The sequence below is a fragment of the Varanus komodoensis genome, unplaced genomic scaffold (genome assembly GCF_004798865.1).
Source record: "Varanus komodoensis strain SLA01 unplaced genomic scaffold, ASM479886v1 scaffold16, whole genome shotgun sequence".
NCBI lineage: Eukaryota > Metazoa > Chordata > Lepidosauria > Squamata > Varanidae > Varanus > Varanus komodoensis.
The window spans coordinates 702,034-724,269 of NW_025335468.1; the positions used below are offsets into that span (position 1 = coordinate 702,034).

Below are 22,236 nucleotides of genomic sequence, written 5' to 3' on the forward strand. Positions count from 1 at the left end.
CTCACAAGATTCCTACAGTTAGCAATGGTCAGCAGCAGTTTGGGGAAAGTATGAGGCATGTGGTTCAAGATGCAATTTAAGTATGTAAGGGTTCTATGCATTTCAATTACTGGGATTCTAGATGTGCAATGACACATCTATACATCATATGAATGCAATTAAAAATACTGGGGTAACATTGTTTCCCACTGCAGTAGTAATAGTAATGTGTGGAGTTCTCATTATTATTATTATAACATTTCTATTAAACATCTATCAGTCATTATGTGATCCTCGTAGTTAAAAAGCATTCATGCAGACACGACTTCTTGAGAAGGCAAGCTCCTGTGGTCAGATAGGGCCCTTAGTGTCCCTGTCAAAAGGGGCAATGATTGGCCATTTGTTGTTAGTTGCGAAGTCGTGTCTGACCCATCGCGACCCCATGGACAACATTCCTCCAGGCCTTCCTGTCCTCCACCATCCCCCGGAGTCCACTTAAGCTCACACCAACTGCCTCAGTGACTCCATCCAGCCACCTCATCCTCTGCCATCCCCTTCTTCTTTTGCTATCTATTGTTCCCAGCATTAGGCTCTTCTCCAGGGAGTCCTTCCTTCTCATTAGGTGGCCAAAGTATTTGAGTTTCATCTTCACTATCTGGCCTTCTAAAGAGCAGTCAGGGTTGATCTCCTCTAAGACTGACTGGTTTGATCGCCTTGCGGTCCAAGGGATTCACAGGAGTCACCTCCAGCACCACAATTCAAAGGCCTCAATCCTTTGGCGCTCAGCCTTCCTTATGGTCCAGCTTTGACAGCCATACATTGCAACTGGGAAAACCATAGCCTTGACTATACGCACTTTTGTTGGTAGGGTGATGTCTCTGCTTTTTAGTATGCTGTCTAGATTTGCCACAACTTTCCTCCCCAGGAGCAAGCATCTTTTAATTTCTTGGTTGCAGTCCCGAATTGGCCATACTTGAATTAAATTTCTGCCCCACCACAGTGCTAACAGAAGCAGTTCATAAGACCATGCAATAAAACCTAATATAGCCTATTATATTAAAATATGCTTCACTGAAGGGGGAATCTCTACCTAATTTTACCTCTTAAGTGCTAGACCTCAGACGCCGGTGAGGTGGCTTTCCAACTGTAAGAATCTTGTGAGTTGAGGGGTATCGGTCTCCCATCAGCCCAAAACTACACTGGTTGAAGTCTAAGCGGATGAGCACACTTTGTTGGGAGTGGAAACATGGTTGCCTACCAGTTCATCACAATCTTTTGAGACACATTTACTTACCTGGAATCACACAAATATAGTACTGATGGAAGTATTAATTGGTAATTGGGACAGAAATGCAGAAGAAACAATATTATTCTCCCAGAAGGTACTAGAAGATAACCTGAGAATCAAGCCTGATTTTCAATATTCCATATGTTCCCATACTTGCTTTCTGCTCTAAAGGAATTTATCTTTAAAATTTACATGAAAGCCTTGTGAAAAGAATGTATAATTCTTCCATTATTTTCTGAAATTGGCTGACCTTGTAACTATAATTTGTGGACACAAGACCAATCAGATGAAACAGTTCTGCCATTTCTTAAGCCGTTCCCCTTTGTTTCAGTAGGCCTTGCCCTAGGTATATAACCTAGCAGGCCAGTCAAAATATGATAGGGAAGGCATTGGTCATGGCTTCAGATTTTGCCTCACTTGTGTTGCAGTTCATTGCAATTTGTAGGAGGTGCTTAAAGCCTAACTCTGCTGAATTATCTTTATGGTACCCCAAATGATCTGGTTTCTGTCATTTGCTTTTAAACCTGAACTATGACATCACAGTACCGTGTGTGACCTCATTCTGCTTCTAGGGAGACATGTACACTGTGGATTAACTACTGCCCCAAGTCAGTTTGAATTTTTCTTCATAACATTAAGCAGCATTCCTCTACTGAGAATGATTAGTGGTCAGTCATCTACCATCTCTATTTCTCCAGGAAAACCGTACATCAGAAAATCTGAATCTGTATCTTCTGAAAAGATGGGGCGTCTCCCCCTGGGGGTTGTTTCTCCCTATGTAAGAACAAGCTCTGGGGGCAGTATGGATCCCATGAAATTCTATTGCACAAGCTACGGCACAGCTTATGGTAAGGACCTGATCAATGTAGCAAGGGGTTAATTTTTACATGTCAATACTATGGTCATTATCAGAGCAGGGAAAAATGTTTGCCACCCAATGCAATTGTAAGATCATTCAGATAAACTGGCAAGCTGTGGTTATGTGAACAAGGCCCAGGCTCACATATTCCCAACTTCCTTTAGGTACCAAACTTAGCACATTTGGCTCCTCATTTGTACATCTTAGTTCATTCATTCAAACCAATGTGCAAATTATGATCTGGAGTGAAAAATGGGTTTATCCAGGTTTGCTGGAAAACAAACCATAGCTTGCCTCTTTGGACGAAACGGCAGGCTATGTTTTATGGCATATTGGAGGTAATATGTTGTGTGGTACATGAAGAGAGCAGGCATAAGCAAGTCTGAGGCTCCTTTGGACTGGTCATAATCTGACTGCATCCAAAATGAACAGCGAAATACCTTTACTCAGAAGCAAGTTCTACTAAATTCAGAGGAATTTCCTAGCAGCTTACCATACTTGCCTTCCTTGTATCCTGTGGGGTGCTTGAAATGTTAAGCTAAAATATGCATCTTTTGGCTGAGATATAGATGTATAGAATGTAGGTTCTTCTCTTAAAATGGGCTTTTTCAGTAACAGGCACTATTACTTGTTAAGGGTGGCAGCAGTAGCATGGGGCTACTCGGGGGTTCCAGGGCCCACATGCAGCCCGTGGGTTGTGCACCCCTGTTACAAGCTATATCTGCACACTGGTGGGCCCCTAGTTTGACTGAAAAGTGACTAGATAATTAAATGACCTTGTCTAAACATAAAGGACTTAAATTTGAGTCAAGGCCCTATAGCTTTCATTCTTTCTGCTTTCTGCTATATGAATGCTGTGCTGAACCTTGAAAGAAGTGTAAGCGGGAATGTTTGTTGCAAATGCAATTTAGAGATCACCATTGACTCAAGCAACAAAGGTTACAATGGCCTTTCTGGAGACGCCCCACGCACTTGTAGCCAGCACGTGTCCTCTTCGTGTGGTTTTCATTTTTCGGAAAGCTCAGTCCTCTCGCAGAACCAACTGTTGCAGGGCCTGTTCTCCCTGGTTGCATTAAAGGAGCCGTCAATGAGGCCCCCTCCATCAGCATTGCCAGGGCCAATGGCTGCTTGCCTCTTCCTTTCCCTGCAATGCTTCCATCTGGGTCCATTGCAGTGGGCTATAGTACAGCAGCCTTCCCCACCCTGGTGCTTTCTAGATCTTTTGGGCTATAACTACCGGTATTCCTGGTCATTGGGTCATGCTGGCTGAGGCCAAGGGGAGCTGAAGCCCTAAACATCTCAAGGGCACTAGGTTAGGGAAGGCTGCCTGATTGGGAGAAGAGAGACCCCCCCCCACCCCACCCCGTTGGACTGGCTGGGACAAATTGGCTCCTTGCCTCTTGAAAATGCACCCATCCATCAATCAAGAAAATAGTGGAATACTTTTTTGTGAAGTTGTACCAAAATAAAAAAATCCCAATTGAGAAAGTTAATGAGTATATCCAAAAAGGAAGCCTACCAAAGTTGTCAGAGAAATACCAAAAAATATTAAATGAGGAAATAACAATGACAGAAATAACTGAGGCAATCAAGAGACAAAAGAATGATAAAACTCCTGGCCCAGATGGTCTACCAGCAGAGTTTTATAAAGCTTTTGAAGGAATCCTGTCTATGCCCTTTAAGGATATATGTAAAGTGGTATTGTCAGATGCTAAAATACCAAATACCTGGACTGAGGCAAATATTACCTTGATACTGAAAGAAGATATGGACTTGGCACAGATCCAAAACTATAGACCTATATCACTTTTAAACGTGGATTATAAAATTTTTGCCTCTGTAATGGCAGAAAGACTGAAGAGGTATCTAATGGACTTTATATACCCAGATCAAAATGGCTTTCTACCTAAAAGACAAATGAGGAATAATATGAGAACTATTTTGGATATTCTAGAATATTATGAAATCCACTCTGAAAAACCAATGGCATTATTGTTTCTTGATGCACAGAAGGCCTTTGACAATGTTAACTAGCAATTTATGAAACAACAACTAGCACAAATGGAATTTGGTGGAAAATTTATTAATGCAATATCAATTATTTACCAAAAACAGACTGCCAGGATAATAATCAATGGAGAACTTACAAATACTATAGATATTCGAAGGGCACAAGACAAGGATGTCCGCTATCACCATTGTTATTTATATTGATTTTAGAAGTGTTAAATAGAAATATCAGAGAAGATATGGATATTAAAGGTGCTAGAATTAGAAGTGAAAGCTATAAACCGCAAGCATTTGCAGATGATTTAGTTTTTATTCTAGAGGAACCTTTGGTAACAATGTGTAAACTTTTACAAAAGATAGAAGAGTATGGTGAAGTTACTGGGATGAAAATAAATAGAGAAAAGATGAAATTGCTAGTGAAAAATCGCACATTGGAGCAGAGAACAACTTTGATAGAACAAGTAGATGTTCAAATGGTTAAAAAGGTTAAATATTTGGGAATTTTTCTTACAGCTAAATGTACTGCATTGAAAGAAGATAATTACGATAAACTACTTAAGGAAATTAAGAGTGATCTGGAAAAATGGGCTAATTTGCAACTATCGTTGTTGGGAAGAATAGCAATAGTTAAAATGAATATATTATCAATGTTTTTATTTTTATTTCAAGCAATTCCCATAAAAATTGATAAAAATTTTTTGATGATCTAAACACCCAAGTTTTGAGATTTGTGTGGCAAAAGAAGAAACCAAAAATTAAATTAAAAATGCTTCAGGAGGCCAAAGGGAATGGGGGTTTTGGCCTGCCTGATTGGATGCTGTACTATCAAGCTTTTGTCTTAACGTGGCTAAAAGAATGGATAACTTTAAGAAATAAGAGAATCCTTTATCTTGAAGGGCATGATCTACAAATGGGTTGGCATGCTTATATGTGGTATAAGAAGTGTAAGACACATGGTTGTTTCTTAAATCATTATATTAGAAAGTCATTAATGTCGGTGTGGGAAAAATTAAAGACAAAACTGTACACTAAGTTGCCAAGGTGGCTTTCACCTATGGAAGGTCTTGTATATCCAAATGCATTGAATTTTGATATGATTGTGAAATATGATGATATTTTGGATAATGATGGAGGATTGAAATGGAGCCAAGAACTGCAAGAGCAGGGTATTAATATCTCTTGGTGGCATAAGGTTCAAATACAATCGAGACATGTTAAAGATTATAAAATGTGGGGTTTTCATAAGGAGTTAACAACATTTGACCAAGTGATCTTAAAATCAGATGAGAAAATGATTAAAAGACTGTATAATTTTCTTTTGGATATGAGAATGAAAGATGAACAAGTTAAGGAAACTATGAAAACATGGGCACAAAATTTTGGATATAATATTGAGTTACAGAAATGGCAAAAGTTGTGGGAAAGAAATATCAAGGTAACTTATATAAAGTTATATACCAACCTTATATAAAGAAAATTTCTATAAAATGTTTTATAGATGGTATCTACCACCAAACAGATTAGCAAATATGTTTTCAAATATGTCAAATGGATGTTGGAAATGCAAACATAAACCGGGTACCTTCCAACATATATGGTGGACTTGTGATAAGGCAAAAATATATTGGACTAAAATACATAAATGGCTTGAGGAAATGTTACAAAAATCTTTAATATTTAAACCTGAAGTCTTCTTACTAGGCATTGTACCTGATGATGTTGATAAACAAGCTATGTATTTGATTTTACATGTAATTACTGCGGCAAGGATTGCATTTGCCCAACACTGGAGGAGTGAAGAACCACTGATGAACTGATCTTGAAAAAGATTCTGGATTGCGCTGAAATGGACAGACTGACTTTGTCTCTGAAGGAGAAAGAGGATAAATACTTCTGTCAAACTTGGAACTCTTTTTATCATTGGCTAGAGAACAGGACTATGCATAAATTTGAATATATTTATGGATTGCTATTAAAAAAAATGGGGGGCTGACCCAGCAGGTCTGACGGTTCTGATGACGGATTTTTGTTTTAGTTCCTTTTTTTTCAGTTTGTAGAAAATAACAAAATTTATTCAAAAAAAAGAAAAGAAAAGAAACTGCACCCATCCACAGCCCTTCCACCTGGCTGCTTCAGAGGGAAACTGCAAAGCCTTTCCATTGACATGGCACATAGATCAAATGCCCTTAGTTCTCCCCACACACACATGGACGGTTGCAGTGAGCATTCCACCTGCAAGAAGTGTATGGATATAGTGTATTTAAATACTGGCAAAATAAATCTGCTCTTGCCTCCCTTTTCTCTGGTAGGGCGAGAAGGGTTTCGTCCTCGGAATGGCTTTCACTCTGGAGCTGGGTACAAGAGCAATTACCGGCCTGTTGTTCAGTACAAACCAAGCTTAGACAAATTGGATAATCCTGCTGCGGGGTAGGTATTGGAGACTTGGAGGAAATTAGCTGGGTGGTTCAAAGTGAGAGAATGTCCTTGTGGTGCTACATATTCTGACACGGGTGTTGACCCTCTTGCAGCCCGGTGGCTGAATTCCATTTCTGAGAATCTCCTGGAGAATGCATTTAAGGGGTGGTGGCTAGAGGCAAAGGGGTGAGGCACAGAATAGTAACATACATTAGCTTTAAGCACTTTCTGTCAGTAATTGAGCTTTAGGAGAGGCATGTCAACATTATAGAATGGGAAAAATCTGGGCAGAAACTGAGAAACTACCCAACCATTTGGTGAACTGGGAAAGGAGATATGACTTTCTGAGGCACTCAGGAGGACTGGATTTGGCCCCCAGGCCTGGGATGCTTCAGTCCTGTCCTAACATAATCACATCCACATAACTTAGGGAAGCTTTGGATCAGCAACATACTTTCACTTGTCATACCCTCATTCATTTTCCTGTAACGCAGAATAACAAAGTCCATGGCAAGGAAACTTTACATGATGCTTCACCATGGTGTCATCATTGAGTGAAGCTCAGGTGGATGGAACAGCATGTTTTGGTTGTCAGTTTTAAATTCTTAGCCTGAGAATTGAAAATAAACTTGAAATTCTCTAATTGAAAATAAGACTCATGTCTCATGAGTGTCTTGTCAGCTTAGTTCTAAGGTACTATATAATAGATTTCTGTTGCAGTACTTAGTCTTCCTAATCAGATACTGCCTTTTCACTGTTTCCAGCAATGGAAATCCTAAATAGTTTTAGTTACTTTTTTTTTAGGCTAGCTGTGGTTTGTTTGTCAGAACCCACCCCTGTCAACAATGCTTGTCTCTAAGACCATGCTTAGGGTTGGTGGGAGAATCTCAGTTCGTGTCAACTGGTGGTTGTTGCATCAGAACCAGCAATCCTGGCTTAATTCTAGTTTGTTCTGATGTTTCTCCCCATTTATTGAAATGTGAGTCAAGAGCAATTAAAAATTGTAGACATACCTAAATGATACTTGTTTTTATCAGACCTGAGGCTTACCTCCTCACTTCACTTCGCAACAGATTTAGGTTCCATTATACCTCCTTACTTACCTAGCTTCACTTGAGGGGAGAAGGAAAGTTCAACATCGCCACTGGTTATTTTCTAGATATAGAAAATTCCTGTCTAGGAATCTATCTTGAAAGTATAATTTTGCTCTTGTGAACCTACCCCAATTTTTTAAACAAACAAGGTTAAACAAAAACCTTCTCAAAAGCTGCTCCATGTAACCCTTTTCAGGCAAAAGTCATATTTGTGACTCCTCAGTATTGCGCACCTTGTTGACCAATGAATGACCCCAGAGTTCTACATATTCCTGGAACCAGGCAGTTGAAGCAGGATTGATTCCTCAGGTCAGACCCAAGATGTGAAGGTTGTAAACAAGAATTGACAGTGTTTGGGCAAGTACACAAAATGAGGTCCACACCTCTATGCTCGCTTGGAAGGGTGTAAATAATATGCAACACCCAGATCCAGGTTCCTGCAGCCAGTTCTGGTGGTTGAGTATCAAATGGAACATTTTTACATGATCACTGGTGTTTTTGGACTGCTAGCATGAAAGCTCATGAGAATGCAGGCAGGAGTCTTGGAGCAGGAAGTTGGAGCAGATTTGTGCAGCAAAGTGAGGGGAGGGGAATCAGTAAGAAATAATGGCAGTGGGATGAAGATGACTACATCTGTGTAGCATGTCCTGTGACAGGTAAGGAAACAAAACTTTGGAGGCTAGATCACTATTGGCCTGTTGCAGAAATGGTGTCAGGCAGGGACCACAAATGCTTTTCCTCCTTGGCGATTTTCAGTACCCTTGTGCCAAACAGAGTTGGAGTTTGCTTCAAGGTGTCCTGAGAGTAGCTAACTATCTTGAAGAAGCAGAAGATGAATGTTCCTTGCTGTTTCTACAGGCAGCACCAGAGGAGAACCAGTGATGCAATGATGTGTCTGTTTTCTAATACGGCAAAGGATTCTGCATTAGTACTGAGTATTTGCAGAACAGACAAATGACATATGGTCTCTTTCGTTGCAGGCAAGCCCGAACTTGAGCTGCATGCCAAACTATGTTTAAAGCAAAGTATGGTTTAACATTACACCTGGACATGGCCTCTATCTCCACTAAATCCTGGTGCTTAAGTCCCTTAAGTCTATTCTCTCTCCTAACCAGGAAGCTTCTTCATGACAACTATGAATCAACAACTACTAAGCACTTCCAGCCTCTTCAGCTCCCAGATGGGAAATATCCTCTTCCTTGGAGTGTGCACCAGTCAGGAAGTGGGTATGACCGGGAAAAGCCACTTTCATTTCCCACCACTAAAGCAGTAAGTCTCCAGAATCAAGGCTCTGCACTGCATTGCAGCAATGGAGGGGTGGGAGAACATGTGGTTCTCCAGATGTTTTGGCTTGCAACTCCTACCATCTCTCATCAGTGATTACAGTGCCCAGGACTTACAGTTGTTGGTCAAGACTTCAGGACATCCACCTGCTGTGACAGCCTGAAGTTAACACCTTGTGTCCACTAATAACTGTTTAGACTCCCCTGTGCTGTGGATTTGGCTCAAACTAAGACACCTAACACAAAGTTGGGGATGGGGTGGGATGTTTTCCAGGAATGAATTCTGAGTTTCTGGGTATTTAGAAGCCAGTGAATTCTCAACCTTGTCACTGTACACACATAAGATGCAAAGACATCTACTGCCATTCAGGACTAAGAACACAACACCTTAAACAGGTAAACTGATGGTACAGCAAAAGTGTCTGTGAGGATTCGGATAAACAGAACTTCGGGAACAGGAGGTGACAAGTGGTGAGACAGAAACTTGTATGTGCAACACAATCATGCATATTTACTCAGTACTAAGTACCACTGTATTAAATCAAATGTCCTCACTTGAGAACAAGCCCCATTAAACAACCTGAGTAAACATGCGCAGGACACAGTATGTGTGACGTATCTATAATGACACCAGGTGAGCTAGAGCCTGAAATATGAGCGGGTGAGCAGCAGGAGTATATAATTGACATAGGTTTTAGTAGGCTACTTGGAACCTCTGAGTGGACTTTGCTAAGTCACAGTTAAGGTTTGAATGATTGGACAGTCGTGGGTGAAGACTGACCAGATTGGGCAAGTCCATAGCAAAACAGAATAGTGTGCACCCAGTTGTGGAGACTAAGGGTTCTTTAGAACCCTGTCCTATGTACTGGCCAGAATATGATTTTGTTGGATAGACCAGCACAGTAATGTTCAGTTGGCAGCTCTCCTCAAAAAAGGCTCAGGACTCCTCTCAGGCTGTAGGCCATGAGAGGTTGTGCGTATGTGACTCAGGCCTGCGTGATATTTTAAGTGAAACACATTGTGGCAGAAGGGGGCTGTTTGAACCAAACTTGGGCTTCGTTCAAACCCAAAGGTCAGGGTGACAGCAGCTCAGGTGTGTGGGGTGTGCTACTGCTTATATATTCCTTTCAGACTGAGGGAGGGCAGAGTGACTGAGCCCAGGCATTTGCCAAATGCCTTGGCCTCTGCAATTATGGAATCACTTTACAGTTGTGAGTATTAAAAGCAAAGTGTGGTTTGCCTTGTGTATTGTGAACATTTAGCAAAACACTGTAATCATCATTTTTGTTCAAATATGCTCACTGCAATAGGAAAGATTAGAACCTTTATTCTGTTTAAAATACTCTTAAGCTGAGATTCATATTATTTTGTTTGGAGAGTGTAAGAAAAGGAAGAAAGACATGGGTGCACAAAGACTTGAGGCATCGTAGTTTTCCTTGCAATTAATCAGAGCCTAATCCAGGGTCCAGCCAAGGAGAGGGCATCCCCACCTTCTTTGAGAAGATAAAGAGATACCAAATGTTCACTTGACATTTCTGTCTTGCTTTAACTATTCTGCTGTCTTCCTTCTCCATTATATCCCATTATGTCCCCTCCACTGTATGATGATTCATGCCTATCTAAGTTATTAGCCTTTGACATATAAGCCGATCTCTTGGCTTGGGTGCTTTTTTATTCTTTTACAGTTGCACTTTTTGAATGCATATCTAATTTATTAAATTTATCATTGCCTTAGCTAACTCTTTATTTTAGATGGTGCTTCTCATTATTGTTAGTCACCTTGAATGCAATATCCTTGCTGGAAAGTTGTGTATAACTCAAATAAATAAATGTTCATTTCAAGTTTCAAGCTGGGTTTGATTTTACAGGTCAAGAAAGTCCATTTTGACACAGCAGACCAGGGAGCACAAGCGCTGACAGGGCTGGAGCCCAAGCACACCCCTCTCCTCCACCAGGTGGTGGGAAAAGGCTCCATTGATGTGGAAAATGCCCGACATGTGAGTCCAATGATGCTGGCTCAGTCAGCCCTTCCTCAGGGCCACCCCTGCCATTAGACCACGTGACCTGGCTGCCTCAGGCAGCTGAATTTGGTTGACATGAAAGAGCAGTAGACTATCCATTACTGAATTTATTATAGTAGTGTTTTTGGTTCCAGGGAAGCAGAGAGGTTCTTCTGTAATTTTCTGTCTCTGGCACTCAAAAAACTTGACTAGCCTCAAGCGCCATGCAGCTTGCCTGGGTTTTTAGGTGGTGGGGGTGAACGAAAGTACAATTTTCAAACTTCATCAAGAAAACACATCCATCTATAGGAGAAGTACATTGTGCACGTGCAAAAGAGGACCTTCTCTATGTTGGTTCCAATATCCTCCTATAGGAAGCATGCTTAGAAGCAATATACTCTTTTTGGCATGTGGTTAAAAGCTTTTTATTGCCCAGTCATTTAAAATTTAGATGCATCTTTTTAGCTGATTGAAATAGTTTCAGTGCTTCTTCATTTTACTGCATTGCTGATTAGATTTTAAGCTGTTTCTATTGTATGGAATATTGTGTGTGTGTAGCATCTTGAAATTCTCTTTTGAATGAAGAATCAGTCTATAATTGCTTTAAATAAATGAATACAATGTCATCCAAGTGCATCAGTGGTGAAGAGCTGCAGTCCGGCAACATTTAGAAGCCCATACATTCCCCATCCCAGAGGTACATGGTGTTTAATGAGTGAGATGACAGGTCCCTGCCCTGAGGAACTTACAACTCAGGGGCTGAGGAAAGTGTGTGTGTGTAGAGGGGGGCAGGGGACAGAAAAGAAATGGAGGAAGGAAAATATATGGGAAGATTATGAGATTATTCCAGGTGCATGAACTTAGGCTTCATTATAGTAGAGCAGGTTTCCCAACTGGTTCCACTTCCATCATTCCTGATAATTGGCTGTGCTGGCTGGGACTGATGGGAGATGAAGTCCAAAAGATCTGGTGAGCACCAGGCTGGGGCAAGTTGCAGTAGGATAGGAAGGCTATGTAGGACGCTGTGCCAAAGGTTTTACAAAGAAGGTGGCTTTTATGGAGGAATTTGCAGGTACTCGTCTTTGTCAGGGTGGTGACCTGACAAATTATGGGAAGCCATTTCAGGCATAAGGGGCAGCAAAAAAGAAAGGGCAAACTCATTTGAGAGAACTTTGTACAGCTGAGAAGCATCATGGGATGTAGAGTTTGGAAAGCTTGTGGGTTGGGCAAGTGATAGGCTGCCAGCACATGGTCTTAATTTTTGCTGTATTTGTAGGGACCCCACTACATGTCTACAGAATATGGCTCAAAGTTCCGCTTCAGCATTCCAGGACAACCAGGTATAGCTCTTCTTCATGGCCCTGATATTGACTCTCTCCCCTCGTACAAAGGGGGGTAGGTGTGTTTGTCCATCTTGCCTCAACTAGCTAGTGTCTTGCATTTTTTAAAGCACCTTCAGTCAGTGACCAGCTGGGAGGTCACAAAGAAAAGGCAGCTAGCTCCTGCAGAAGCATTGCCTCGCTAGTTCTTAGACAGTAGCTAAATCTTGAAGTGACATTTCATCCAGGCAGTCTCATATTGCTAACAAAAATGAGTATTGCTGGGATAAGAAGCAAAGCTTCTAGTCTTTTGTGTGTGACATTTTCTAGGCAAATGATGAATCTGGTGCCACCTTCTTTAGCCTAGTGGCCCCCCACACACATTGGAATGCCACTCCCATCATCTCCAATTGGCATGGTACTTAGGAGTTGCAGAATGACATTGGAGTGGCATTTTAAGACATTTGGAGTGTGTAACATTGGGAGAAATTGTTCTAGTGAGTCCTACCTGTCTTTAAGACAAAAATGTTGTGTTTAAATGAACAATATTGCCAGCTTGCTGGAGCCAGTTGATTCTGAAGCCACAAAGGAATCTTGTAGTCTAAGGAGAATTGTATCTGTTAAGGAGGTTGTAGCTATCACTTATTGAAACTAGATATTTGGTTCACCAATGCCAAAAAAGAACAGGGAAAATGGTAAGTTGAGAAGCAGAGTCAGTCTGACACTGGACATGCTGGTTACAATCCAGTGTAGAATTAAATTAATGTAGGCCTGTATTCATTGGAGATTGCTGTGTGCTTGAAATAGAACATATGTAAAATAGTACCACTGTCACAAAGGTAGCAATCTGGGAGATATTTTATTCTTATACTCTTTGCATGTCATGCTGCAGTATGCTATTTTCCCTCCTCTGAATCTCACCTCCCTGTACTTTGAATTTTAAGTTCTCCTAAATTCATATTTAGGAAGCTAAAGCTATAGTTTGGATCAGATCCAGATTACAAGTAGCTCCCAGCTGTATACTGGTTTTTTTTTAATTCCACATATCAATATTGCCACCTACAAGCATTCAAAAATAGTGTCATAGAAATGTTGAGATTAATATGGAAATTGGAGAGGTGGATTGTTATATTTTTGTTGGGGTACTTTTGTGGGGGGTTACCTTTTTATTTCTAGGTCTGTGGGGGTTCTAATGTTTAAACTTTCCACTACATCTTGGGAAGCTGGAAATACATTTTATAACGGAGGTGGGGTTTCTTGCATAACTAGGAACTGAAGAGGAGGGATTCTAGAGCTGTGCAGCATTTTTGCTATAATATCAGAAGAAGCACAATGAAATCAGTTGCTTGGAGTTTGATGGAGAGCTTGTTATATTACATGTCAGAGATATGGATATGTAAGTTACCCTTGTGTCTGAAAGGAACCCTTGCATTTAAGGTGACAGTGAAAAATCTAGGCAGCTCTTTCACAGGATGATGTTTCTGTATATTCTGGGTTTCTGTTTTAGAAAATTGCAGTTCAGAGGTCACCTTTCTTAGCCAGCTGCATGGATGTATCATGTCCATAAGTGTATGAACTGTACAGAACAGAGAATAACTTGTGACTTGATATTTGCTCCATTCAGTTACAGCATGGATGGGGAAGCTGCAGGCTAGATGCCTCCTTCCTTGGTCTTGCCCTGTCTTCCTTGGCTTCGGGGCTGTCTCAGAAGGAGGGCTTCCTTGGCCCAGCCAGCTTGGAATAGCAATAAGCTGCATGTGCTGGCCCCACGAAATATCATGCACTTATTACACAGAACAGTTTTGAATGGCTAGGTGTCATGATGGCTGCATGCAACATCTAGGATCAGAAACAGGAGTCTGTCTCTGGGTATCACTTGTGGTGAAACACAGTGGGAGAGTCATGCTTTCCTTGTGTCTGGCTTGTGCACTTCCCAGGTATTTGGCCAGCTACCATCCCGAACGGGCCTTTAGTACGATCCAGCAGCATTCTTCTTAAGTACTTATAAGCATCCTTATATTGGTATTGACTCTCGGCCCTTGTTATGGTTGGCATAATGCACAGGCTGCTTGCTGTGTTAGAGAGAAGCAGGCTGGTCCAATGGCCCTGCTATGGGCCAGCTACTAAATAAGCACTTCTGTTGGCATCACGAAGCCCCTCATGATCTTATGCATCGCCTTCGGCAAAGAACATTGCTGGACATCAAGGCCTAGTGTAGCAGGACTGGCTGCCACTCTGAGATCACCCACCAATGATTACGAAGGTCACCAGGAATAACCCCACTGCATCCCTGCAGGGGACGTATTAATCAGAGAAGAGCCCCTTGTGCTTCTCTTTCTAAAGGACTCTCACTGCCCTGTGAGGGGATGACAGCTCCTTGTCGCCTGCGGCTGCATTCTGTGGGGCTCCCTTGGACCCCCAGGCAGCCCAAGCACAGCCTGCAAACAACTCCTTTGACCAGGAGAAAGCCAGGATCGGATGGTTGTGGGATGGCCAGGGGGACTGCTGCATCCGTCACAACTTTCAGCCATTTGCCCAGTGGGTAAGGCTGAGCCTGCAAGTGACCCCTCTGCTCCCAGGGAACTGCTGCTGTGTGGTACCCAGGATTCCACTCAGACAGGGCTTGGAAGATGCTTTTTGCGAGGGGGAGCAATGGTGTCCACATGAACAAAGGAGAACTAATGCTTCACTAGCTTGGAAGGATGAAGTACAGTGGCCTGGCTGGCCGCTCAACTGGAAAGAGCAATACAATGGAATAGGGAGAGATGACTGCGAGTTCCACTCCTGGAAGGCAGAATTGCTGGACGTGTTCTGCGGGTCAGAATATGCTATCCTGGGAATTTCATGCAGGTTTTCTTGCTTACCGTTTCAAAAGCGGTAGTCAAGTTATCACCTTAACTGCTTAGTTTTACCTCTTAATCTCTTTCTCAATACAGATTTCCTGCAAAAGAAAACAATTGGAGCCAAGGAAGAGACAGGATTCACCGAAGGCTGCCTTGCTAACCCCATTGTGGACAAACCAACTTCTCAGGTTCTCCCAGTGGAATATGTGTCTTTGCTGCTGTGTATATTAAGGATTATGTTAAGCATGCTACAAAATGAAGCCCTAGCAAAACTGCTGATCTTGCTCTCTTGAGTTTGGTCAATTTGCAGACTACACATGAAATTATTCATCTCTTCAGTTCTGGTATGTATGTTTGAAAAATTAATACCAGAATGGGTTTGCAAAATCCCCCGCATTCTTATCTCACAATGCCATGGCCAGGTCCTTGACAAAGGTAAGAGTTCTCTCCCAAACTAGGATATGTGAGAAGGATATCCAAACATAGAGACTGAGAATATTGCTCTGCAGATAATTTTAGTTTGTAAAAAAGGATGACCAACATTGTAGGGTTCAGGGCCACACGGGAACATTTAGGGCTTTGCATGAGTGGGTTGAGCTTAATGAGTGAGTTAATGGGGCTGGGACACATGCACCCACTCACTGAAACATACGTTCTCTCTCTCACACACACTTCTCCTCACATGCAAGCATTTCCTCTCATGTGCATTCATTCACTTCCCCTCTTCCTCTCCCTCCCTTCCTGTAGTAGTCCTATTCAAGATCGCTGCTAATAAACTGCGAGTGGGAGGAGATGACAATTGCTGGGGGGGGGGGCATGTGAGGAAAGCCTCCAAGAGCCTCCTTCTCGTCACCCCAGCCCCTAGCTGACTAACCAGCATGGCAGGGAACAGATTGCTGGCGGGTGGGAAGAGGCAAGGTTAACGCCTCCACCCTCCCAATCATCCCACTCGGGATAACTGTTACCCTGCTGCCGCTAGCAGTGTGAAAGATGATCCTGATTGGGATTGCTGGGATGGGAGGCAGGATCTGCCTCTCCAGGGAGGCTGAAAAAGGTAGGCTGTTTCCCTGCTGCTAACAGGAATAGGTGAACAGCACACCGATCCCTGCCGCTCAGCTGATGGGGTGTGAGGGGTAGAAGAAACCGGTGGGGAGCCCTGGGGTTCTGCAGGCTGTGTGCATGTGCAGTCTACTAATAAGGAAGCCATCCTTTGAGAGTCTCACGCTGTGCATTCAAAATAACACTATCCACACCCAAGAGTAGAGGCAACAGCAGGCTTGGGGGGACCCCAACGTTGAGGAAGTATGAATGTTTTGAGGAGAAAAGTGCTACAGAGAAATTTTCTCAGAATAGATTTCTCTCAGGGAAGGCAGATAATGCCCAGTGGGAATGAATGCAGAGTCAACTGGGTGATGGGAAGTAGGAAATGGAAGACTGGGGTATGGAAAGATCCGGGAAAAGGACATGGCTGGCTGGTGCTCTGAACAGGCACAAGCCACACTGCAGATTTTGCTGCACATCTCACTTGTTTTACCATCCTAAAGTGAGTTCTGTCCTTGTGGTCACTTTGCTTTCACCTCGCCGTAGATTTAACCCACGGTTCTCTGTAGCTCCTTCAATAGCACAGATAGGGTTCTGTGTATTAAGTCCCAGACAGCGCTGCCTTGCACTATGTCTCCTACGATGAACCTGATTAATGAGATGAGATGTTCCATCTGGCCTCTTTTCTCTCTCAGGATCTCAAGTATCTGGTTTCTGCTTTGCAGGACAGGAGCCCTGGAATCAGCATTATGAAGACGGATTATCTGCCCTCTTCCCCTCCACATGTAAGGAGTCTTTGGTAGGGAGTAGGAGCTGATAGGGAGTAGGAAGACAAAAAAGTGATGTTTCTTCCCTTCCACTCCTATATTCCACCCCGGTTTGTGTGTGCTGCAGCCACATGCATTATGTTCTCCTTGACAGGGTGATGAGTTTCTACCAGTCATCTCCAAGGGCTCCGAGAGGGGCTCCGGATTCAGTCAGGAGAAAGATCTTGGCCTTGGAGCTGCAGTAAGTGGCGGTCCTTTGTTAGCAACATATTTGCAATCTGCTTCCCTTAGTATTTCCCCTCTGCCTGCTGCTTTTCTTACACTAGCTTCCTTGGCTATCTCTTACATGTCTGCAGCTCTTTTCCTGCTAGCATCTCCCTTGTATCCGCATCAAGGTTTCAGGATGTCAGGCCCAGGGACCAAATCCAGCTCTCTTGGGGTCTTAGTCTGACCTTTGGGGCTCCTCCCATGGCCCCATCCTGTCCCCAAACTGCTCATTGTCTGGTGGCTTCCTGGCTTTTCTGTAGTTTTTTCCCCTATTCTAAAAGATTGGAATGTCTTCCCTGAGTTTAATTCACCATCAGTAAGTGGGTTAAGCTAAAGTATGCAGCTATTTCAGCCCCAACCCTGTTGCCTTCAGCCCTGGTCATGACTGGAATATGGCTCCTGAAAGCTGCTCAGGCTGCAAGAAGTTCTGCATCCTTGATCTATGCCACATACCTCTGCCTGCCATGACCTATTTCTCAACTTGCTTTCCCTTGTGTTTTGCCACCTTCCTCTGAGATGTCTTTCCTTGTTATACTCTGCAAACTGAAGCTTTGTGTCTGTCTGCCGATTCATCTTACTACCCTCCGTGTGCACAATGCTTCCTTTTTGCTCTTCTCCAGCTTACCTCCACCCCAGTGTTCCTTCCGCCACTGTCTCCATCTTGATTCTTGTCTTCCTTCTTATACCTCTGTCATGTGCACCAGCTCCCACAGGATGGCCTTCACTTCACACCATTTTTGATCTTCACAGGTGGTTCCACCCCCCGCAGAGGTACCTGGCCCCCTGAGCCATTCTCAGTACCAAGGTCTTCAGCAGCAGCCTCAGACACAAACCAGTCTTCTGGGGCGGGAACATGTGGGTAACAAGGTATGCCTGCACTACAGTCTGCATAATCCACGGGGCTCTTTGCTTTGCCCCTCTGGTATCAGACCCTTAGTTTTCTTTTCATGGTCCTTTCCATACAGGAGCCAACGGGATTCAGCCTCAATAACCTCAGTTATGTGTCACCTGCATATGATCCAGATCTGCCCAACAGGTTCTTGACTAGCTATAACTCCAAGTGAGTTTCATAGTAATTTACCCTGTATTGCATTAGGATAACAACATTGCTCGGTTATACTTTGTTGATTTAAGGCTTTTATTGGTGCAGGGCTAGGGTTCTGGTTCCTTTATTTTTGTGGACCTAGCTTTGTTCCATGCACAGGGAGATTTTCTGGGGCAGGCAGCAAAGGACTGTGTAGCTGCTTGGTCCGTTGTTTGATGTCTGAATGGTATGTACCAAAATAGCCATACTCTACAGAACCATGCAACTGCCATGTCTGCAGGACCTCGAGGACATAATACCTAGTAGGAAGTCCTTTCTCCGTGCCTAGTGGATTCGGCACTAATCCCTCTTTTCCCTTCATCAGGTTTTATGAAAATATTCCAAAGGGAGTGGACAGGGAAGGCTGGACGCGTGGAGGGATCCAGCCTCAGAAGGCAGGTGGTTTTGCAACCAACAACCATCCCACTGGCTTAGGCACTGACCCAAATGCCACAGAGATATTGAGAACTGTTCACCCCCATGTTGGCAGGTAATCCTCCTCAATGTGTTTGAACTCTTACTTTCCAGGCCTAGTGGCCCCTAGACATTTTGGGTGATCATTCCTAGAATTACTGACCGCTGGTTAACTGGCTGGGGCTAATGGGAGTTGAAGTCCAATGCATCTGGAGGACACCCGGTTGGAGAAGGCTGTTTCAATGATCCCCCTGTCCTTCTTTGCCCTTTCTTTCCCCGCTCCCTCCAATGGATTTTCCTTTTGGAATCTGTCTGTTCTGCTTTAACAGGACCATCACAACAGTTGATCCGTTCTATCGTGACTCTCCTCACGACCGCCGCTTCACAGCTCTCCATCAGACAACGGTACCCAATTAAGTAAGTTGCATGATCATTGCATCTTAGGGCAGTAGGATCACAAGGCTGAGCAGGACTGTGCGTTGGTTGGGGGGCATATGCAAAGACAGGTATTGGGTTGTGTTTTGATTGATTTGGTCATTGCTGGAAATGGAGCCTAGGGCCTCTCAGGCCTCTCAGATCTAAGTTTCTTCTTCCACGAATACCTGCAGACATTTTTCTCTCTTTGTAAACCAAAATGTTAGAGACCCAACCAAGCTTTTTCCCTACCCAGGAAATGTCCAGAGAATTGCTGTGGGGTCAGTGTTGCTAAAGAAAAGAAATTCACAGGCCCCTGTAAGAAATGGGGACATTCCTCCCTCTCTCAGTATTTATCCTCTACATTAAATTTACTCACTAATTTACCCTTTTTTGCAGCTTCTGTTCTGACCTGGGCAGTCTTGTGTGATGTCTTCAGGTTATTATCCCACATGCTAAGAAAGGAACACAAATGATAGTGCCAATCATCTTTTATATCAAGAAATGTATTGTTTTAAAAAAAATTAAAACCTATCTTGGTAGTATGTCTTGTGTCCTAGATGCAACGCTGAAGTGTGGGAAGAAAATTTTCTAGCGGTGGGTAGTGCTTCATAGAGCCTAGGGAAGTTTTAAGTAGGAGGAGATGGCAGAGGTGGAGTAGAGTGAACAGAGCGAGTCCTGATGTGGCCAACTGACGGCCCCACAGTGCAGGTGCAAGGTTCTCAACCATATGGATGCTTTGGAGAGGGATCCACATTTTCTTCTCCACTTTCAAGCTCCTCAGCACTCAAGGCCATCTACTAATTTCCAGGGTCAGCGGGTAAGGCCAGTACCTGGGGTAAATATTCCATCTGAGTGCTATCTATACCGGATTATTTCAGTTTCCAACAGTGGCAGTGCAACAAAGCTGGCTTGACTCTGCTAAGAGTGAAAAGGATTCACTGGGCTTCAGAGGAGGGGCTTCTTGTTCCATCAATCAAAAGTTGTTGTGCAGTGATCCTGCCTTTTCTTCCTTAATGGAGTTTTGGAAGCCGTGGTGGAAAAACAGGGTTACAAATAGAAGATGGTGGCATCTGGACTCCCTGGAAAATTCCATGAATGAGGTAGAGCAACTGTACAATGAAAACCTTGTCTGGAAGCATTCCCAGAACATCAGATCTGGTACAGTGTCCTCTTAGTGGTACTACTTACCAGCATCTTGTTTTCATCAAACTAGTATTTGCCTTGTGGCAGCAAGGATGTTTTTGCGATCTTCTTGATCTCAATATGAGCTGAACATGCACACGCACACCCTGCAGGATGCCTTGTACCCCTACAGGGCATGATAAAACACCGTGCGGCAAAGCTTCCGTATGCCTCTTTGTGCTATGATATACATATTCATCCACCTACAGAATCAGTGGGATACTGTCGCTTTCATGTACTGTGCAATGAAAATCCATGCTTGTGCGGGGAGCACTATATGGTGTGAAATGGTAGAAGGAGAGTGTGAAGCTGGAATTCCCTGGATTGTTTTTATTGTGTGACCCACATGAAAAGCATACGGCTCCCCTTATGTACGTAAGTGAATTTGCACACATGGATCCTAAAGCCAAAGTCACATGAAATGTGATACAAACTTGGGCTTCCTTCCTTTTTCAGCATGGAATGGGCACTCTGGCTTCTTTCAGGTGCAATGCACACCATCTCAGCTCTAGTTCTCAGTTTTTTTGTCTAGTGCTACAGTGTGTTGTCCTCCTTTTTCCATTTCTCACATTTCTCTCTGTGGATAAGTTTTCACTCCTAGTGAATGTTTCATGGGCTGCTCTGGCACTAAAAAGGAAAAAAAAACCCTTCTCAGTACCAGATGCACTAGCTCCTCTTTCAGAGTAATGTTATCTGGCACTTGAACTGGCGTGCCTAATCAGTGGAGAATGACTTGCAATTGGCTTTGCTATTTCACCCAGCAAATCCTATGAAGTTGTTCTGCATTCAAGGACCTAGAACTTCTCCTGAACTTGGTTGCTGCACGGAACACATTGATCCATTGCCTAACACTGAAAAAGTGTGTAAACTAAGACAATTCAGAGATGGGGCAAAAGTGATAGCTAGTTTTTGCACGTATGCGTATTCAGTTAAAGAGTGAGCTTGACTATAGCTTCTGAGAAAGCACTTCCATTTGAAAACATTCTGTTCTCCATTCCAGTTATTGTCTGGCTGTCTCTGCAGCCTCATAATACCAGATGCATGTATTTCTGTTATCTTCATGGCTTGGGGCACCAAGAGAGTCCTTTATTAGGGATTCTTAACTATTTGTGAAATATTTAGATTGTTTTCATCTGACACCACATCTTTTTTTTCCTAGTGAAGCTATGTTAAATCCTTTATCCATTGGGCAAACCATTTCTTCTTGCTATTGGATTATATTTTGACAGGCATGCGTGGTTGCACTCAACATCTTCCCATTTGTCAGCCAACACGTGACGGCCTGTTTGAAGAGAACCCTTAGCACAACCATGTGGACTAGATTCATCCCTCTCCACTCACAAACTGTGGCATTTCCATCTTTGCATGCAGCCTGCAGAACTGTGCTCTCTACCATGCTGTTTTCTTACATATCTAATCTGCTGTCTGAGACATGCTCTCCGCTTTCTTCCTCCTACTGAATATCTGTGTTTGCATTTCTCCAGATGGAGTAGCTGCATTTTTCTGAAAATAAGCAGTCCATGCTGTTATTGAGTGTTATTGTGTGCGGGGGGGAGGGGGGTGTCTTGTCCCAAATTGTGTTTATGTGCTACATGCTTGTGGGTGGATGTGGAGGTGTGCTCTATCAAGTCCCTATATGTATTGGGTGATGACGTGGATGGTTACCTGAAAAATGGGCCACTGTTTCATAACTTATCCATACTAGAGGCAATCTTGCAAATTTAAAAGGAGTATAGGGACATACATCAGATTTGTAACATCAGCTGGTAATTGACTCAGCAGAAGACAGCAAAGCTGCCTATAGTTCTGGAAAAAGAATCCCAATCTCTTTTGCAACCATCTGGAGTGAAACTAATTCAGAACGAGTGTCACTCATGACAATGGATATATATAAGTTTGAGGGGGAGTTAGTACAAAAATAACTACTGTGGAGATACATTGAGAGAGCTACTGGAGGTTAGGGTAGTAGTGAAC

General features: G+C 43.0%; 1 protein-coding gene across 1 annotated transcript; it reads left to right on the forward strand.

Annotated features, from left to right (window-relative positions):
* The first annotated feature begins 1,144 nt into the window (after positions 1-1,144).
* PPP1R32 (protein phosphatase 1 regulatory subunit 32) lies at positions 1,145-19,555 on the forward strand. The gene is made up of 13 exons (XM_044425846.1): positions 1,145-2,115; positions 6,446-6,563; positions 8,761-8,914; positions 10,797-10,925; positions 12,205-12,268; positions 15,184-15,278; positions 16,857-16,916; positions 17,053-17,139; positions 17,916-18,032; positions 18,131-18,225; positions 18,575-18,739; positions 18,993-19,080; positions 19,477-19,555. The coding sequence occupies exons 1-12, from the start codon at positions 1,926-1,928 to the stop codon at positions 19,078-19,080; spliced, it is 1,362 nt and encodes a 453-aa protein (XP_044281781.1). The 5' UTR covers positions 1,145-1,925; the 3' UTR covers positions 19,477-19,555.
* The last annotated feature ends 2,681 nt before the right edge of the window (positions 19,556-22,236 follow it).

Excerpts from the sequence above, each read along its gene's own strand:
- PPP1R32 (XM_044425846.1), top strand. The coding sequence starts at position 1,926 with ATGATTAGTGGTCAGTCATCTACCATCTCTATTTCTCCAGGAAAACCG. Across the intron at positions 8,915-10,796 it reads CATTTCCCACCACTAAAGCA|GTCAAGAAAGTCCATTTTGA; the intron begins GTAAGTCTCCAG and ends TTGATTTTACAG. Across the intron at positions 18,033-18,130 it reads GGGAACATGTGGGTAACAAG|GAGCCAACGGGATTCAGCCT; the intron begins GTATGCCTGCAC and ends CTTTCCATACAG.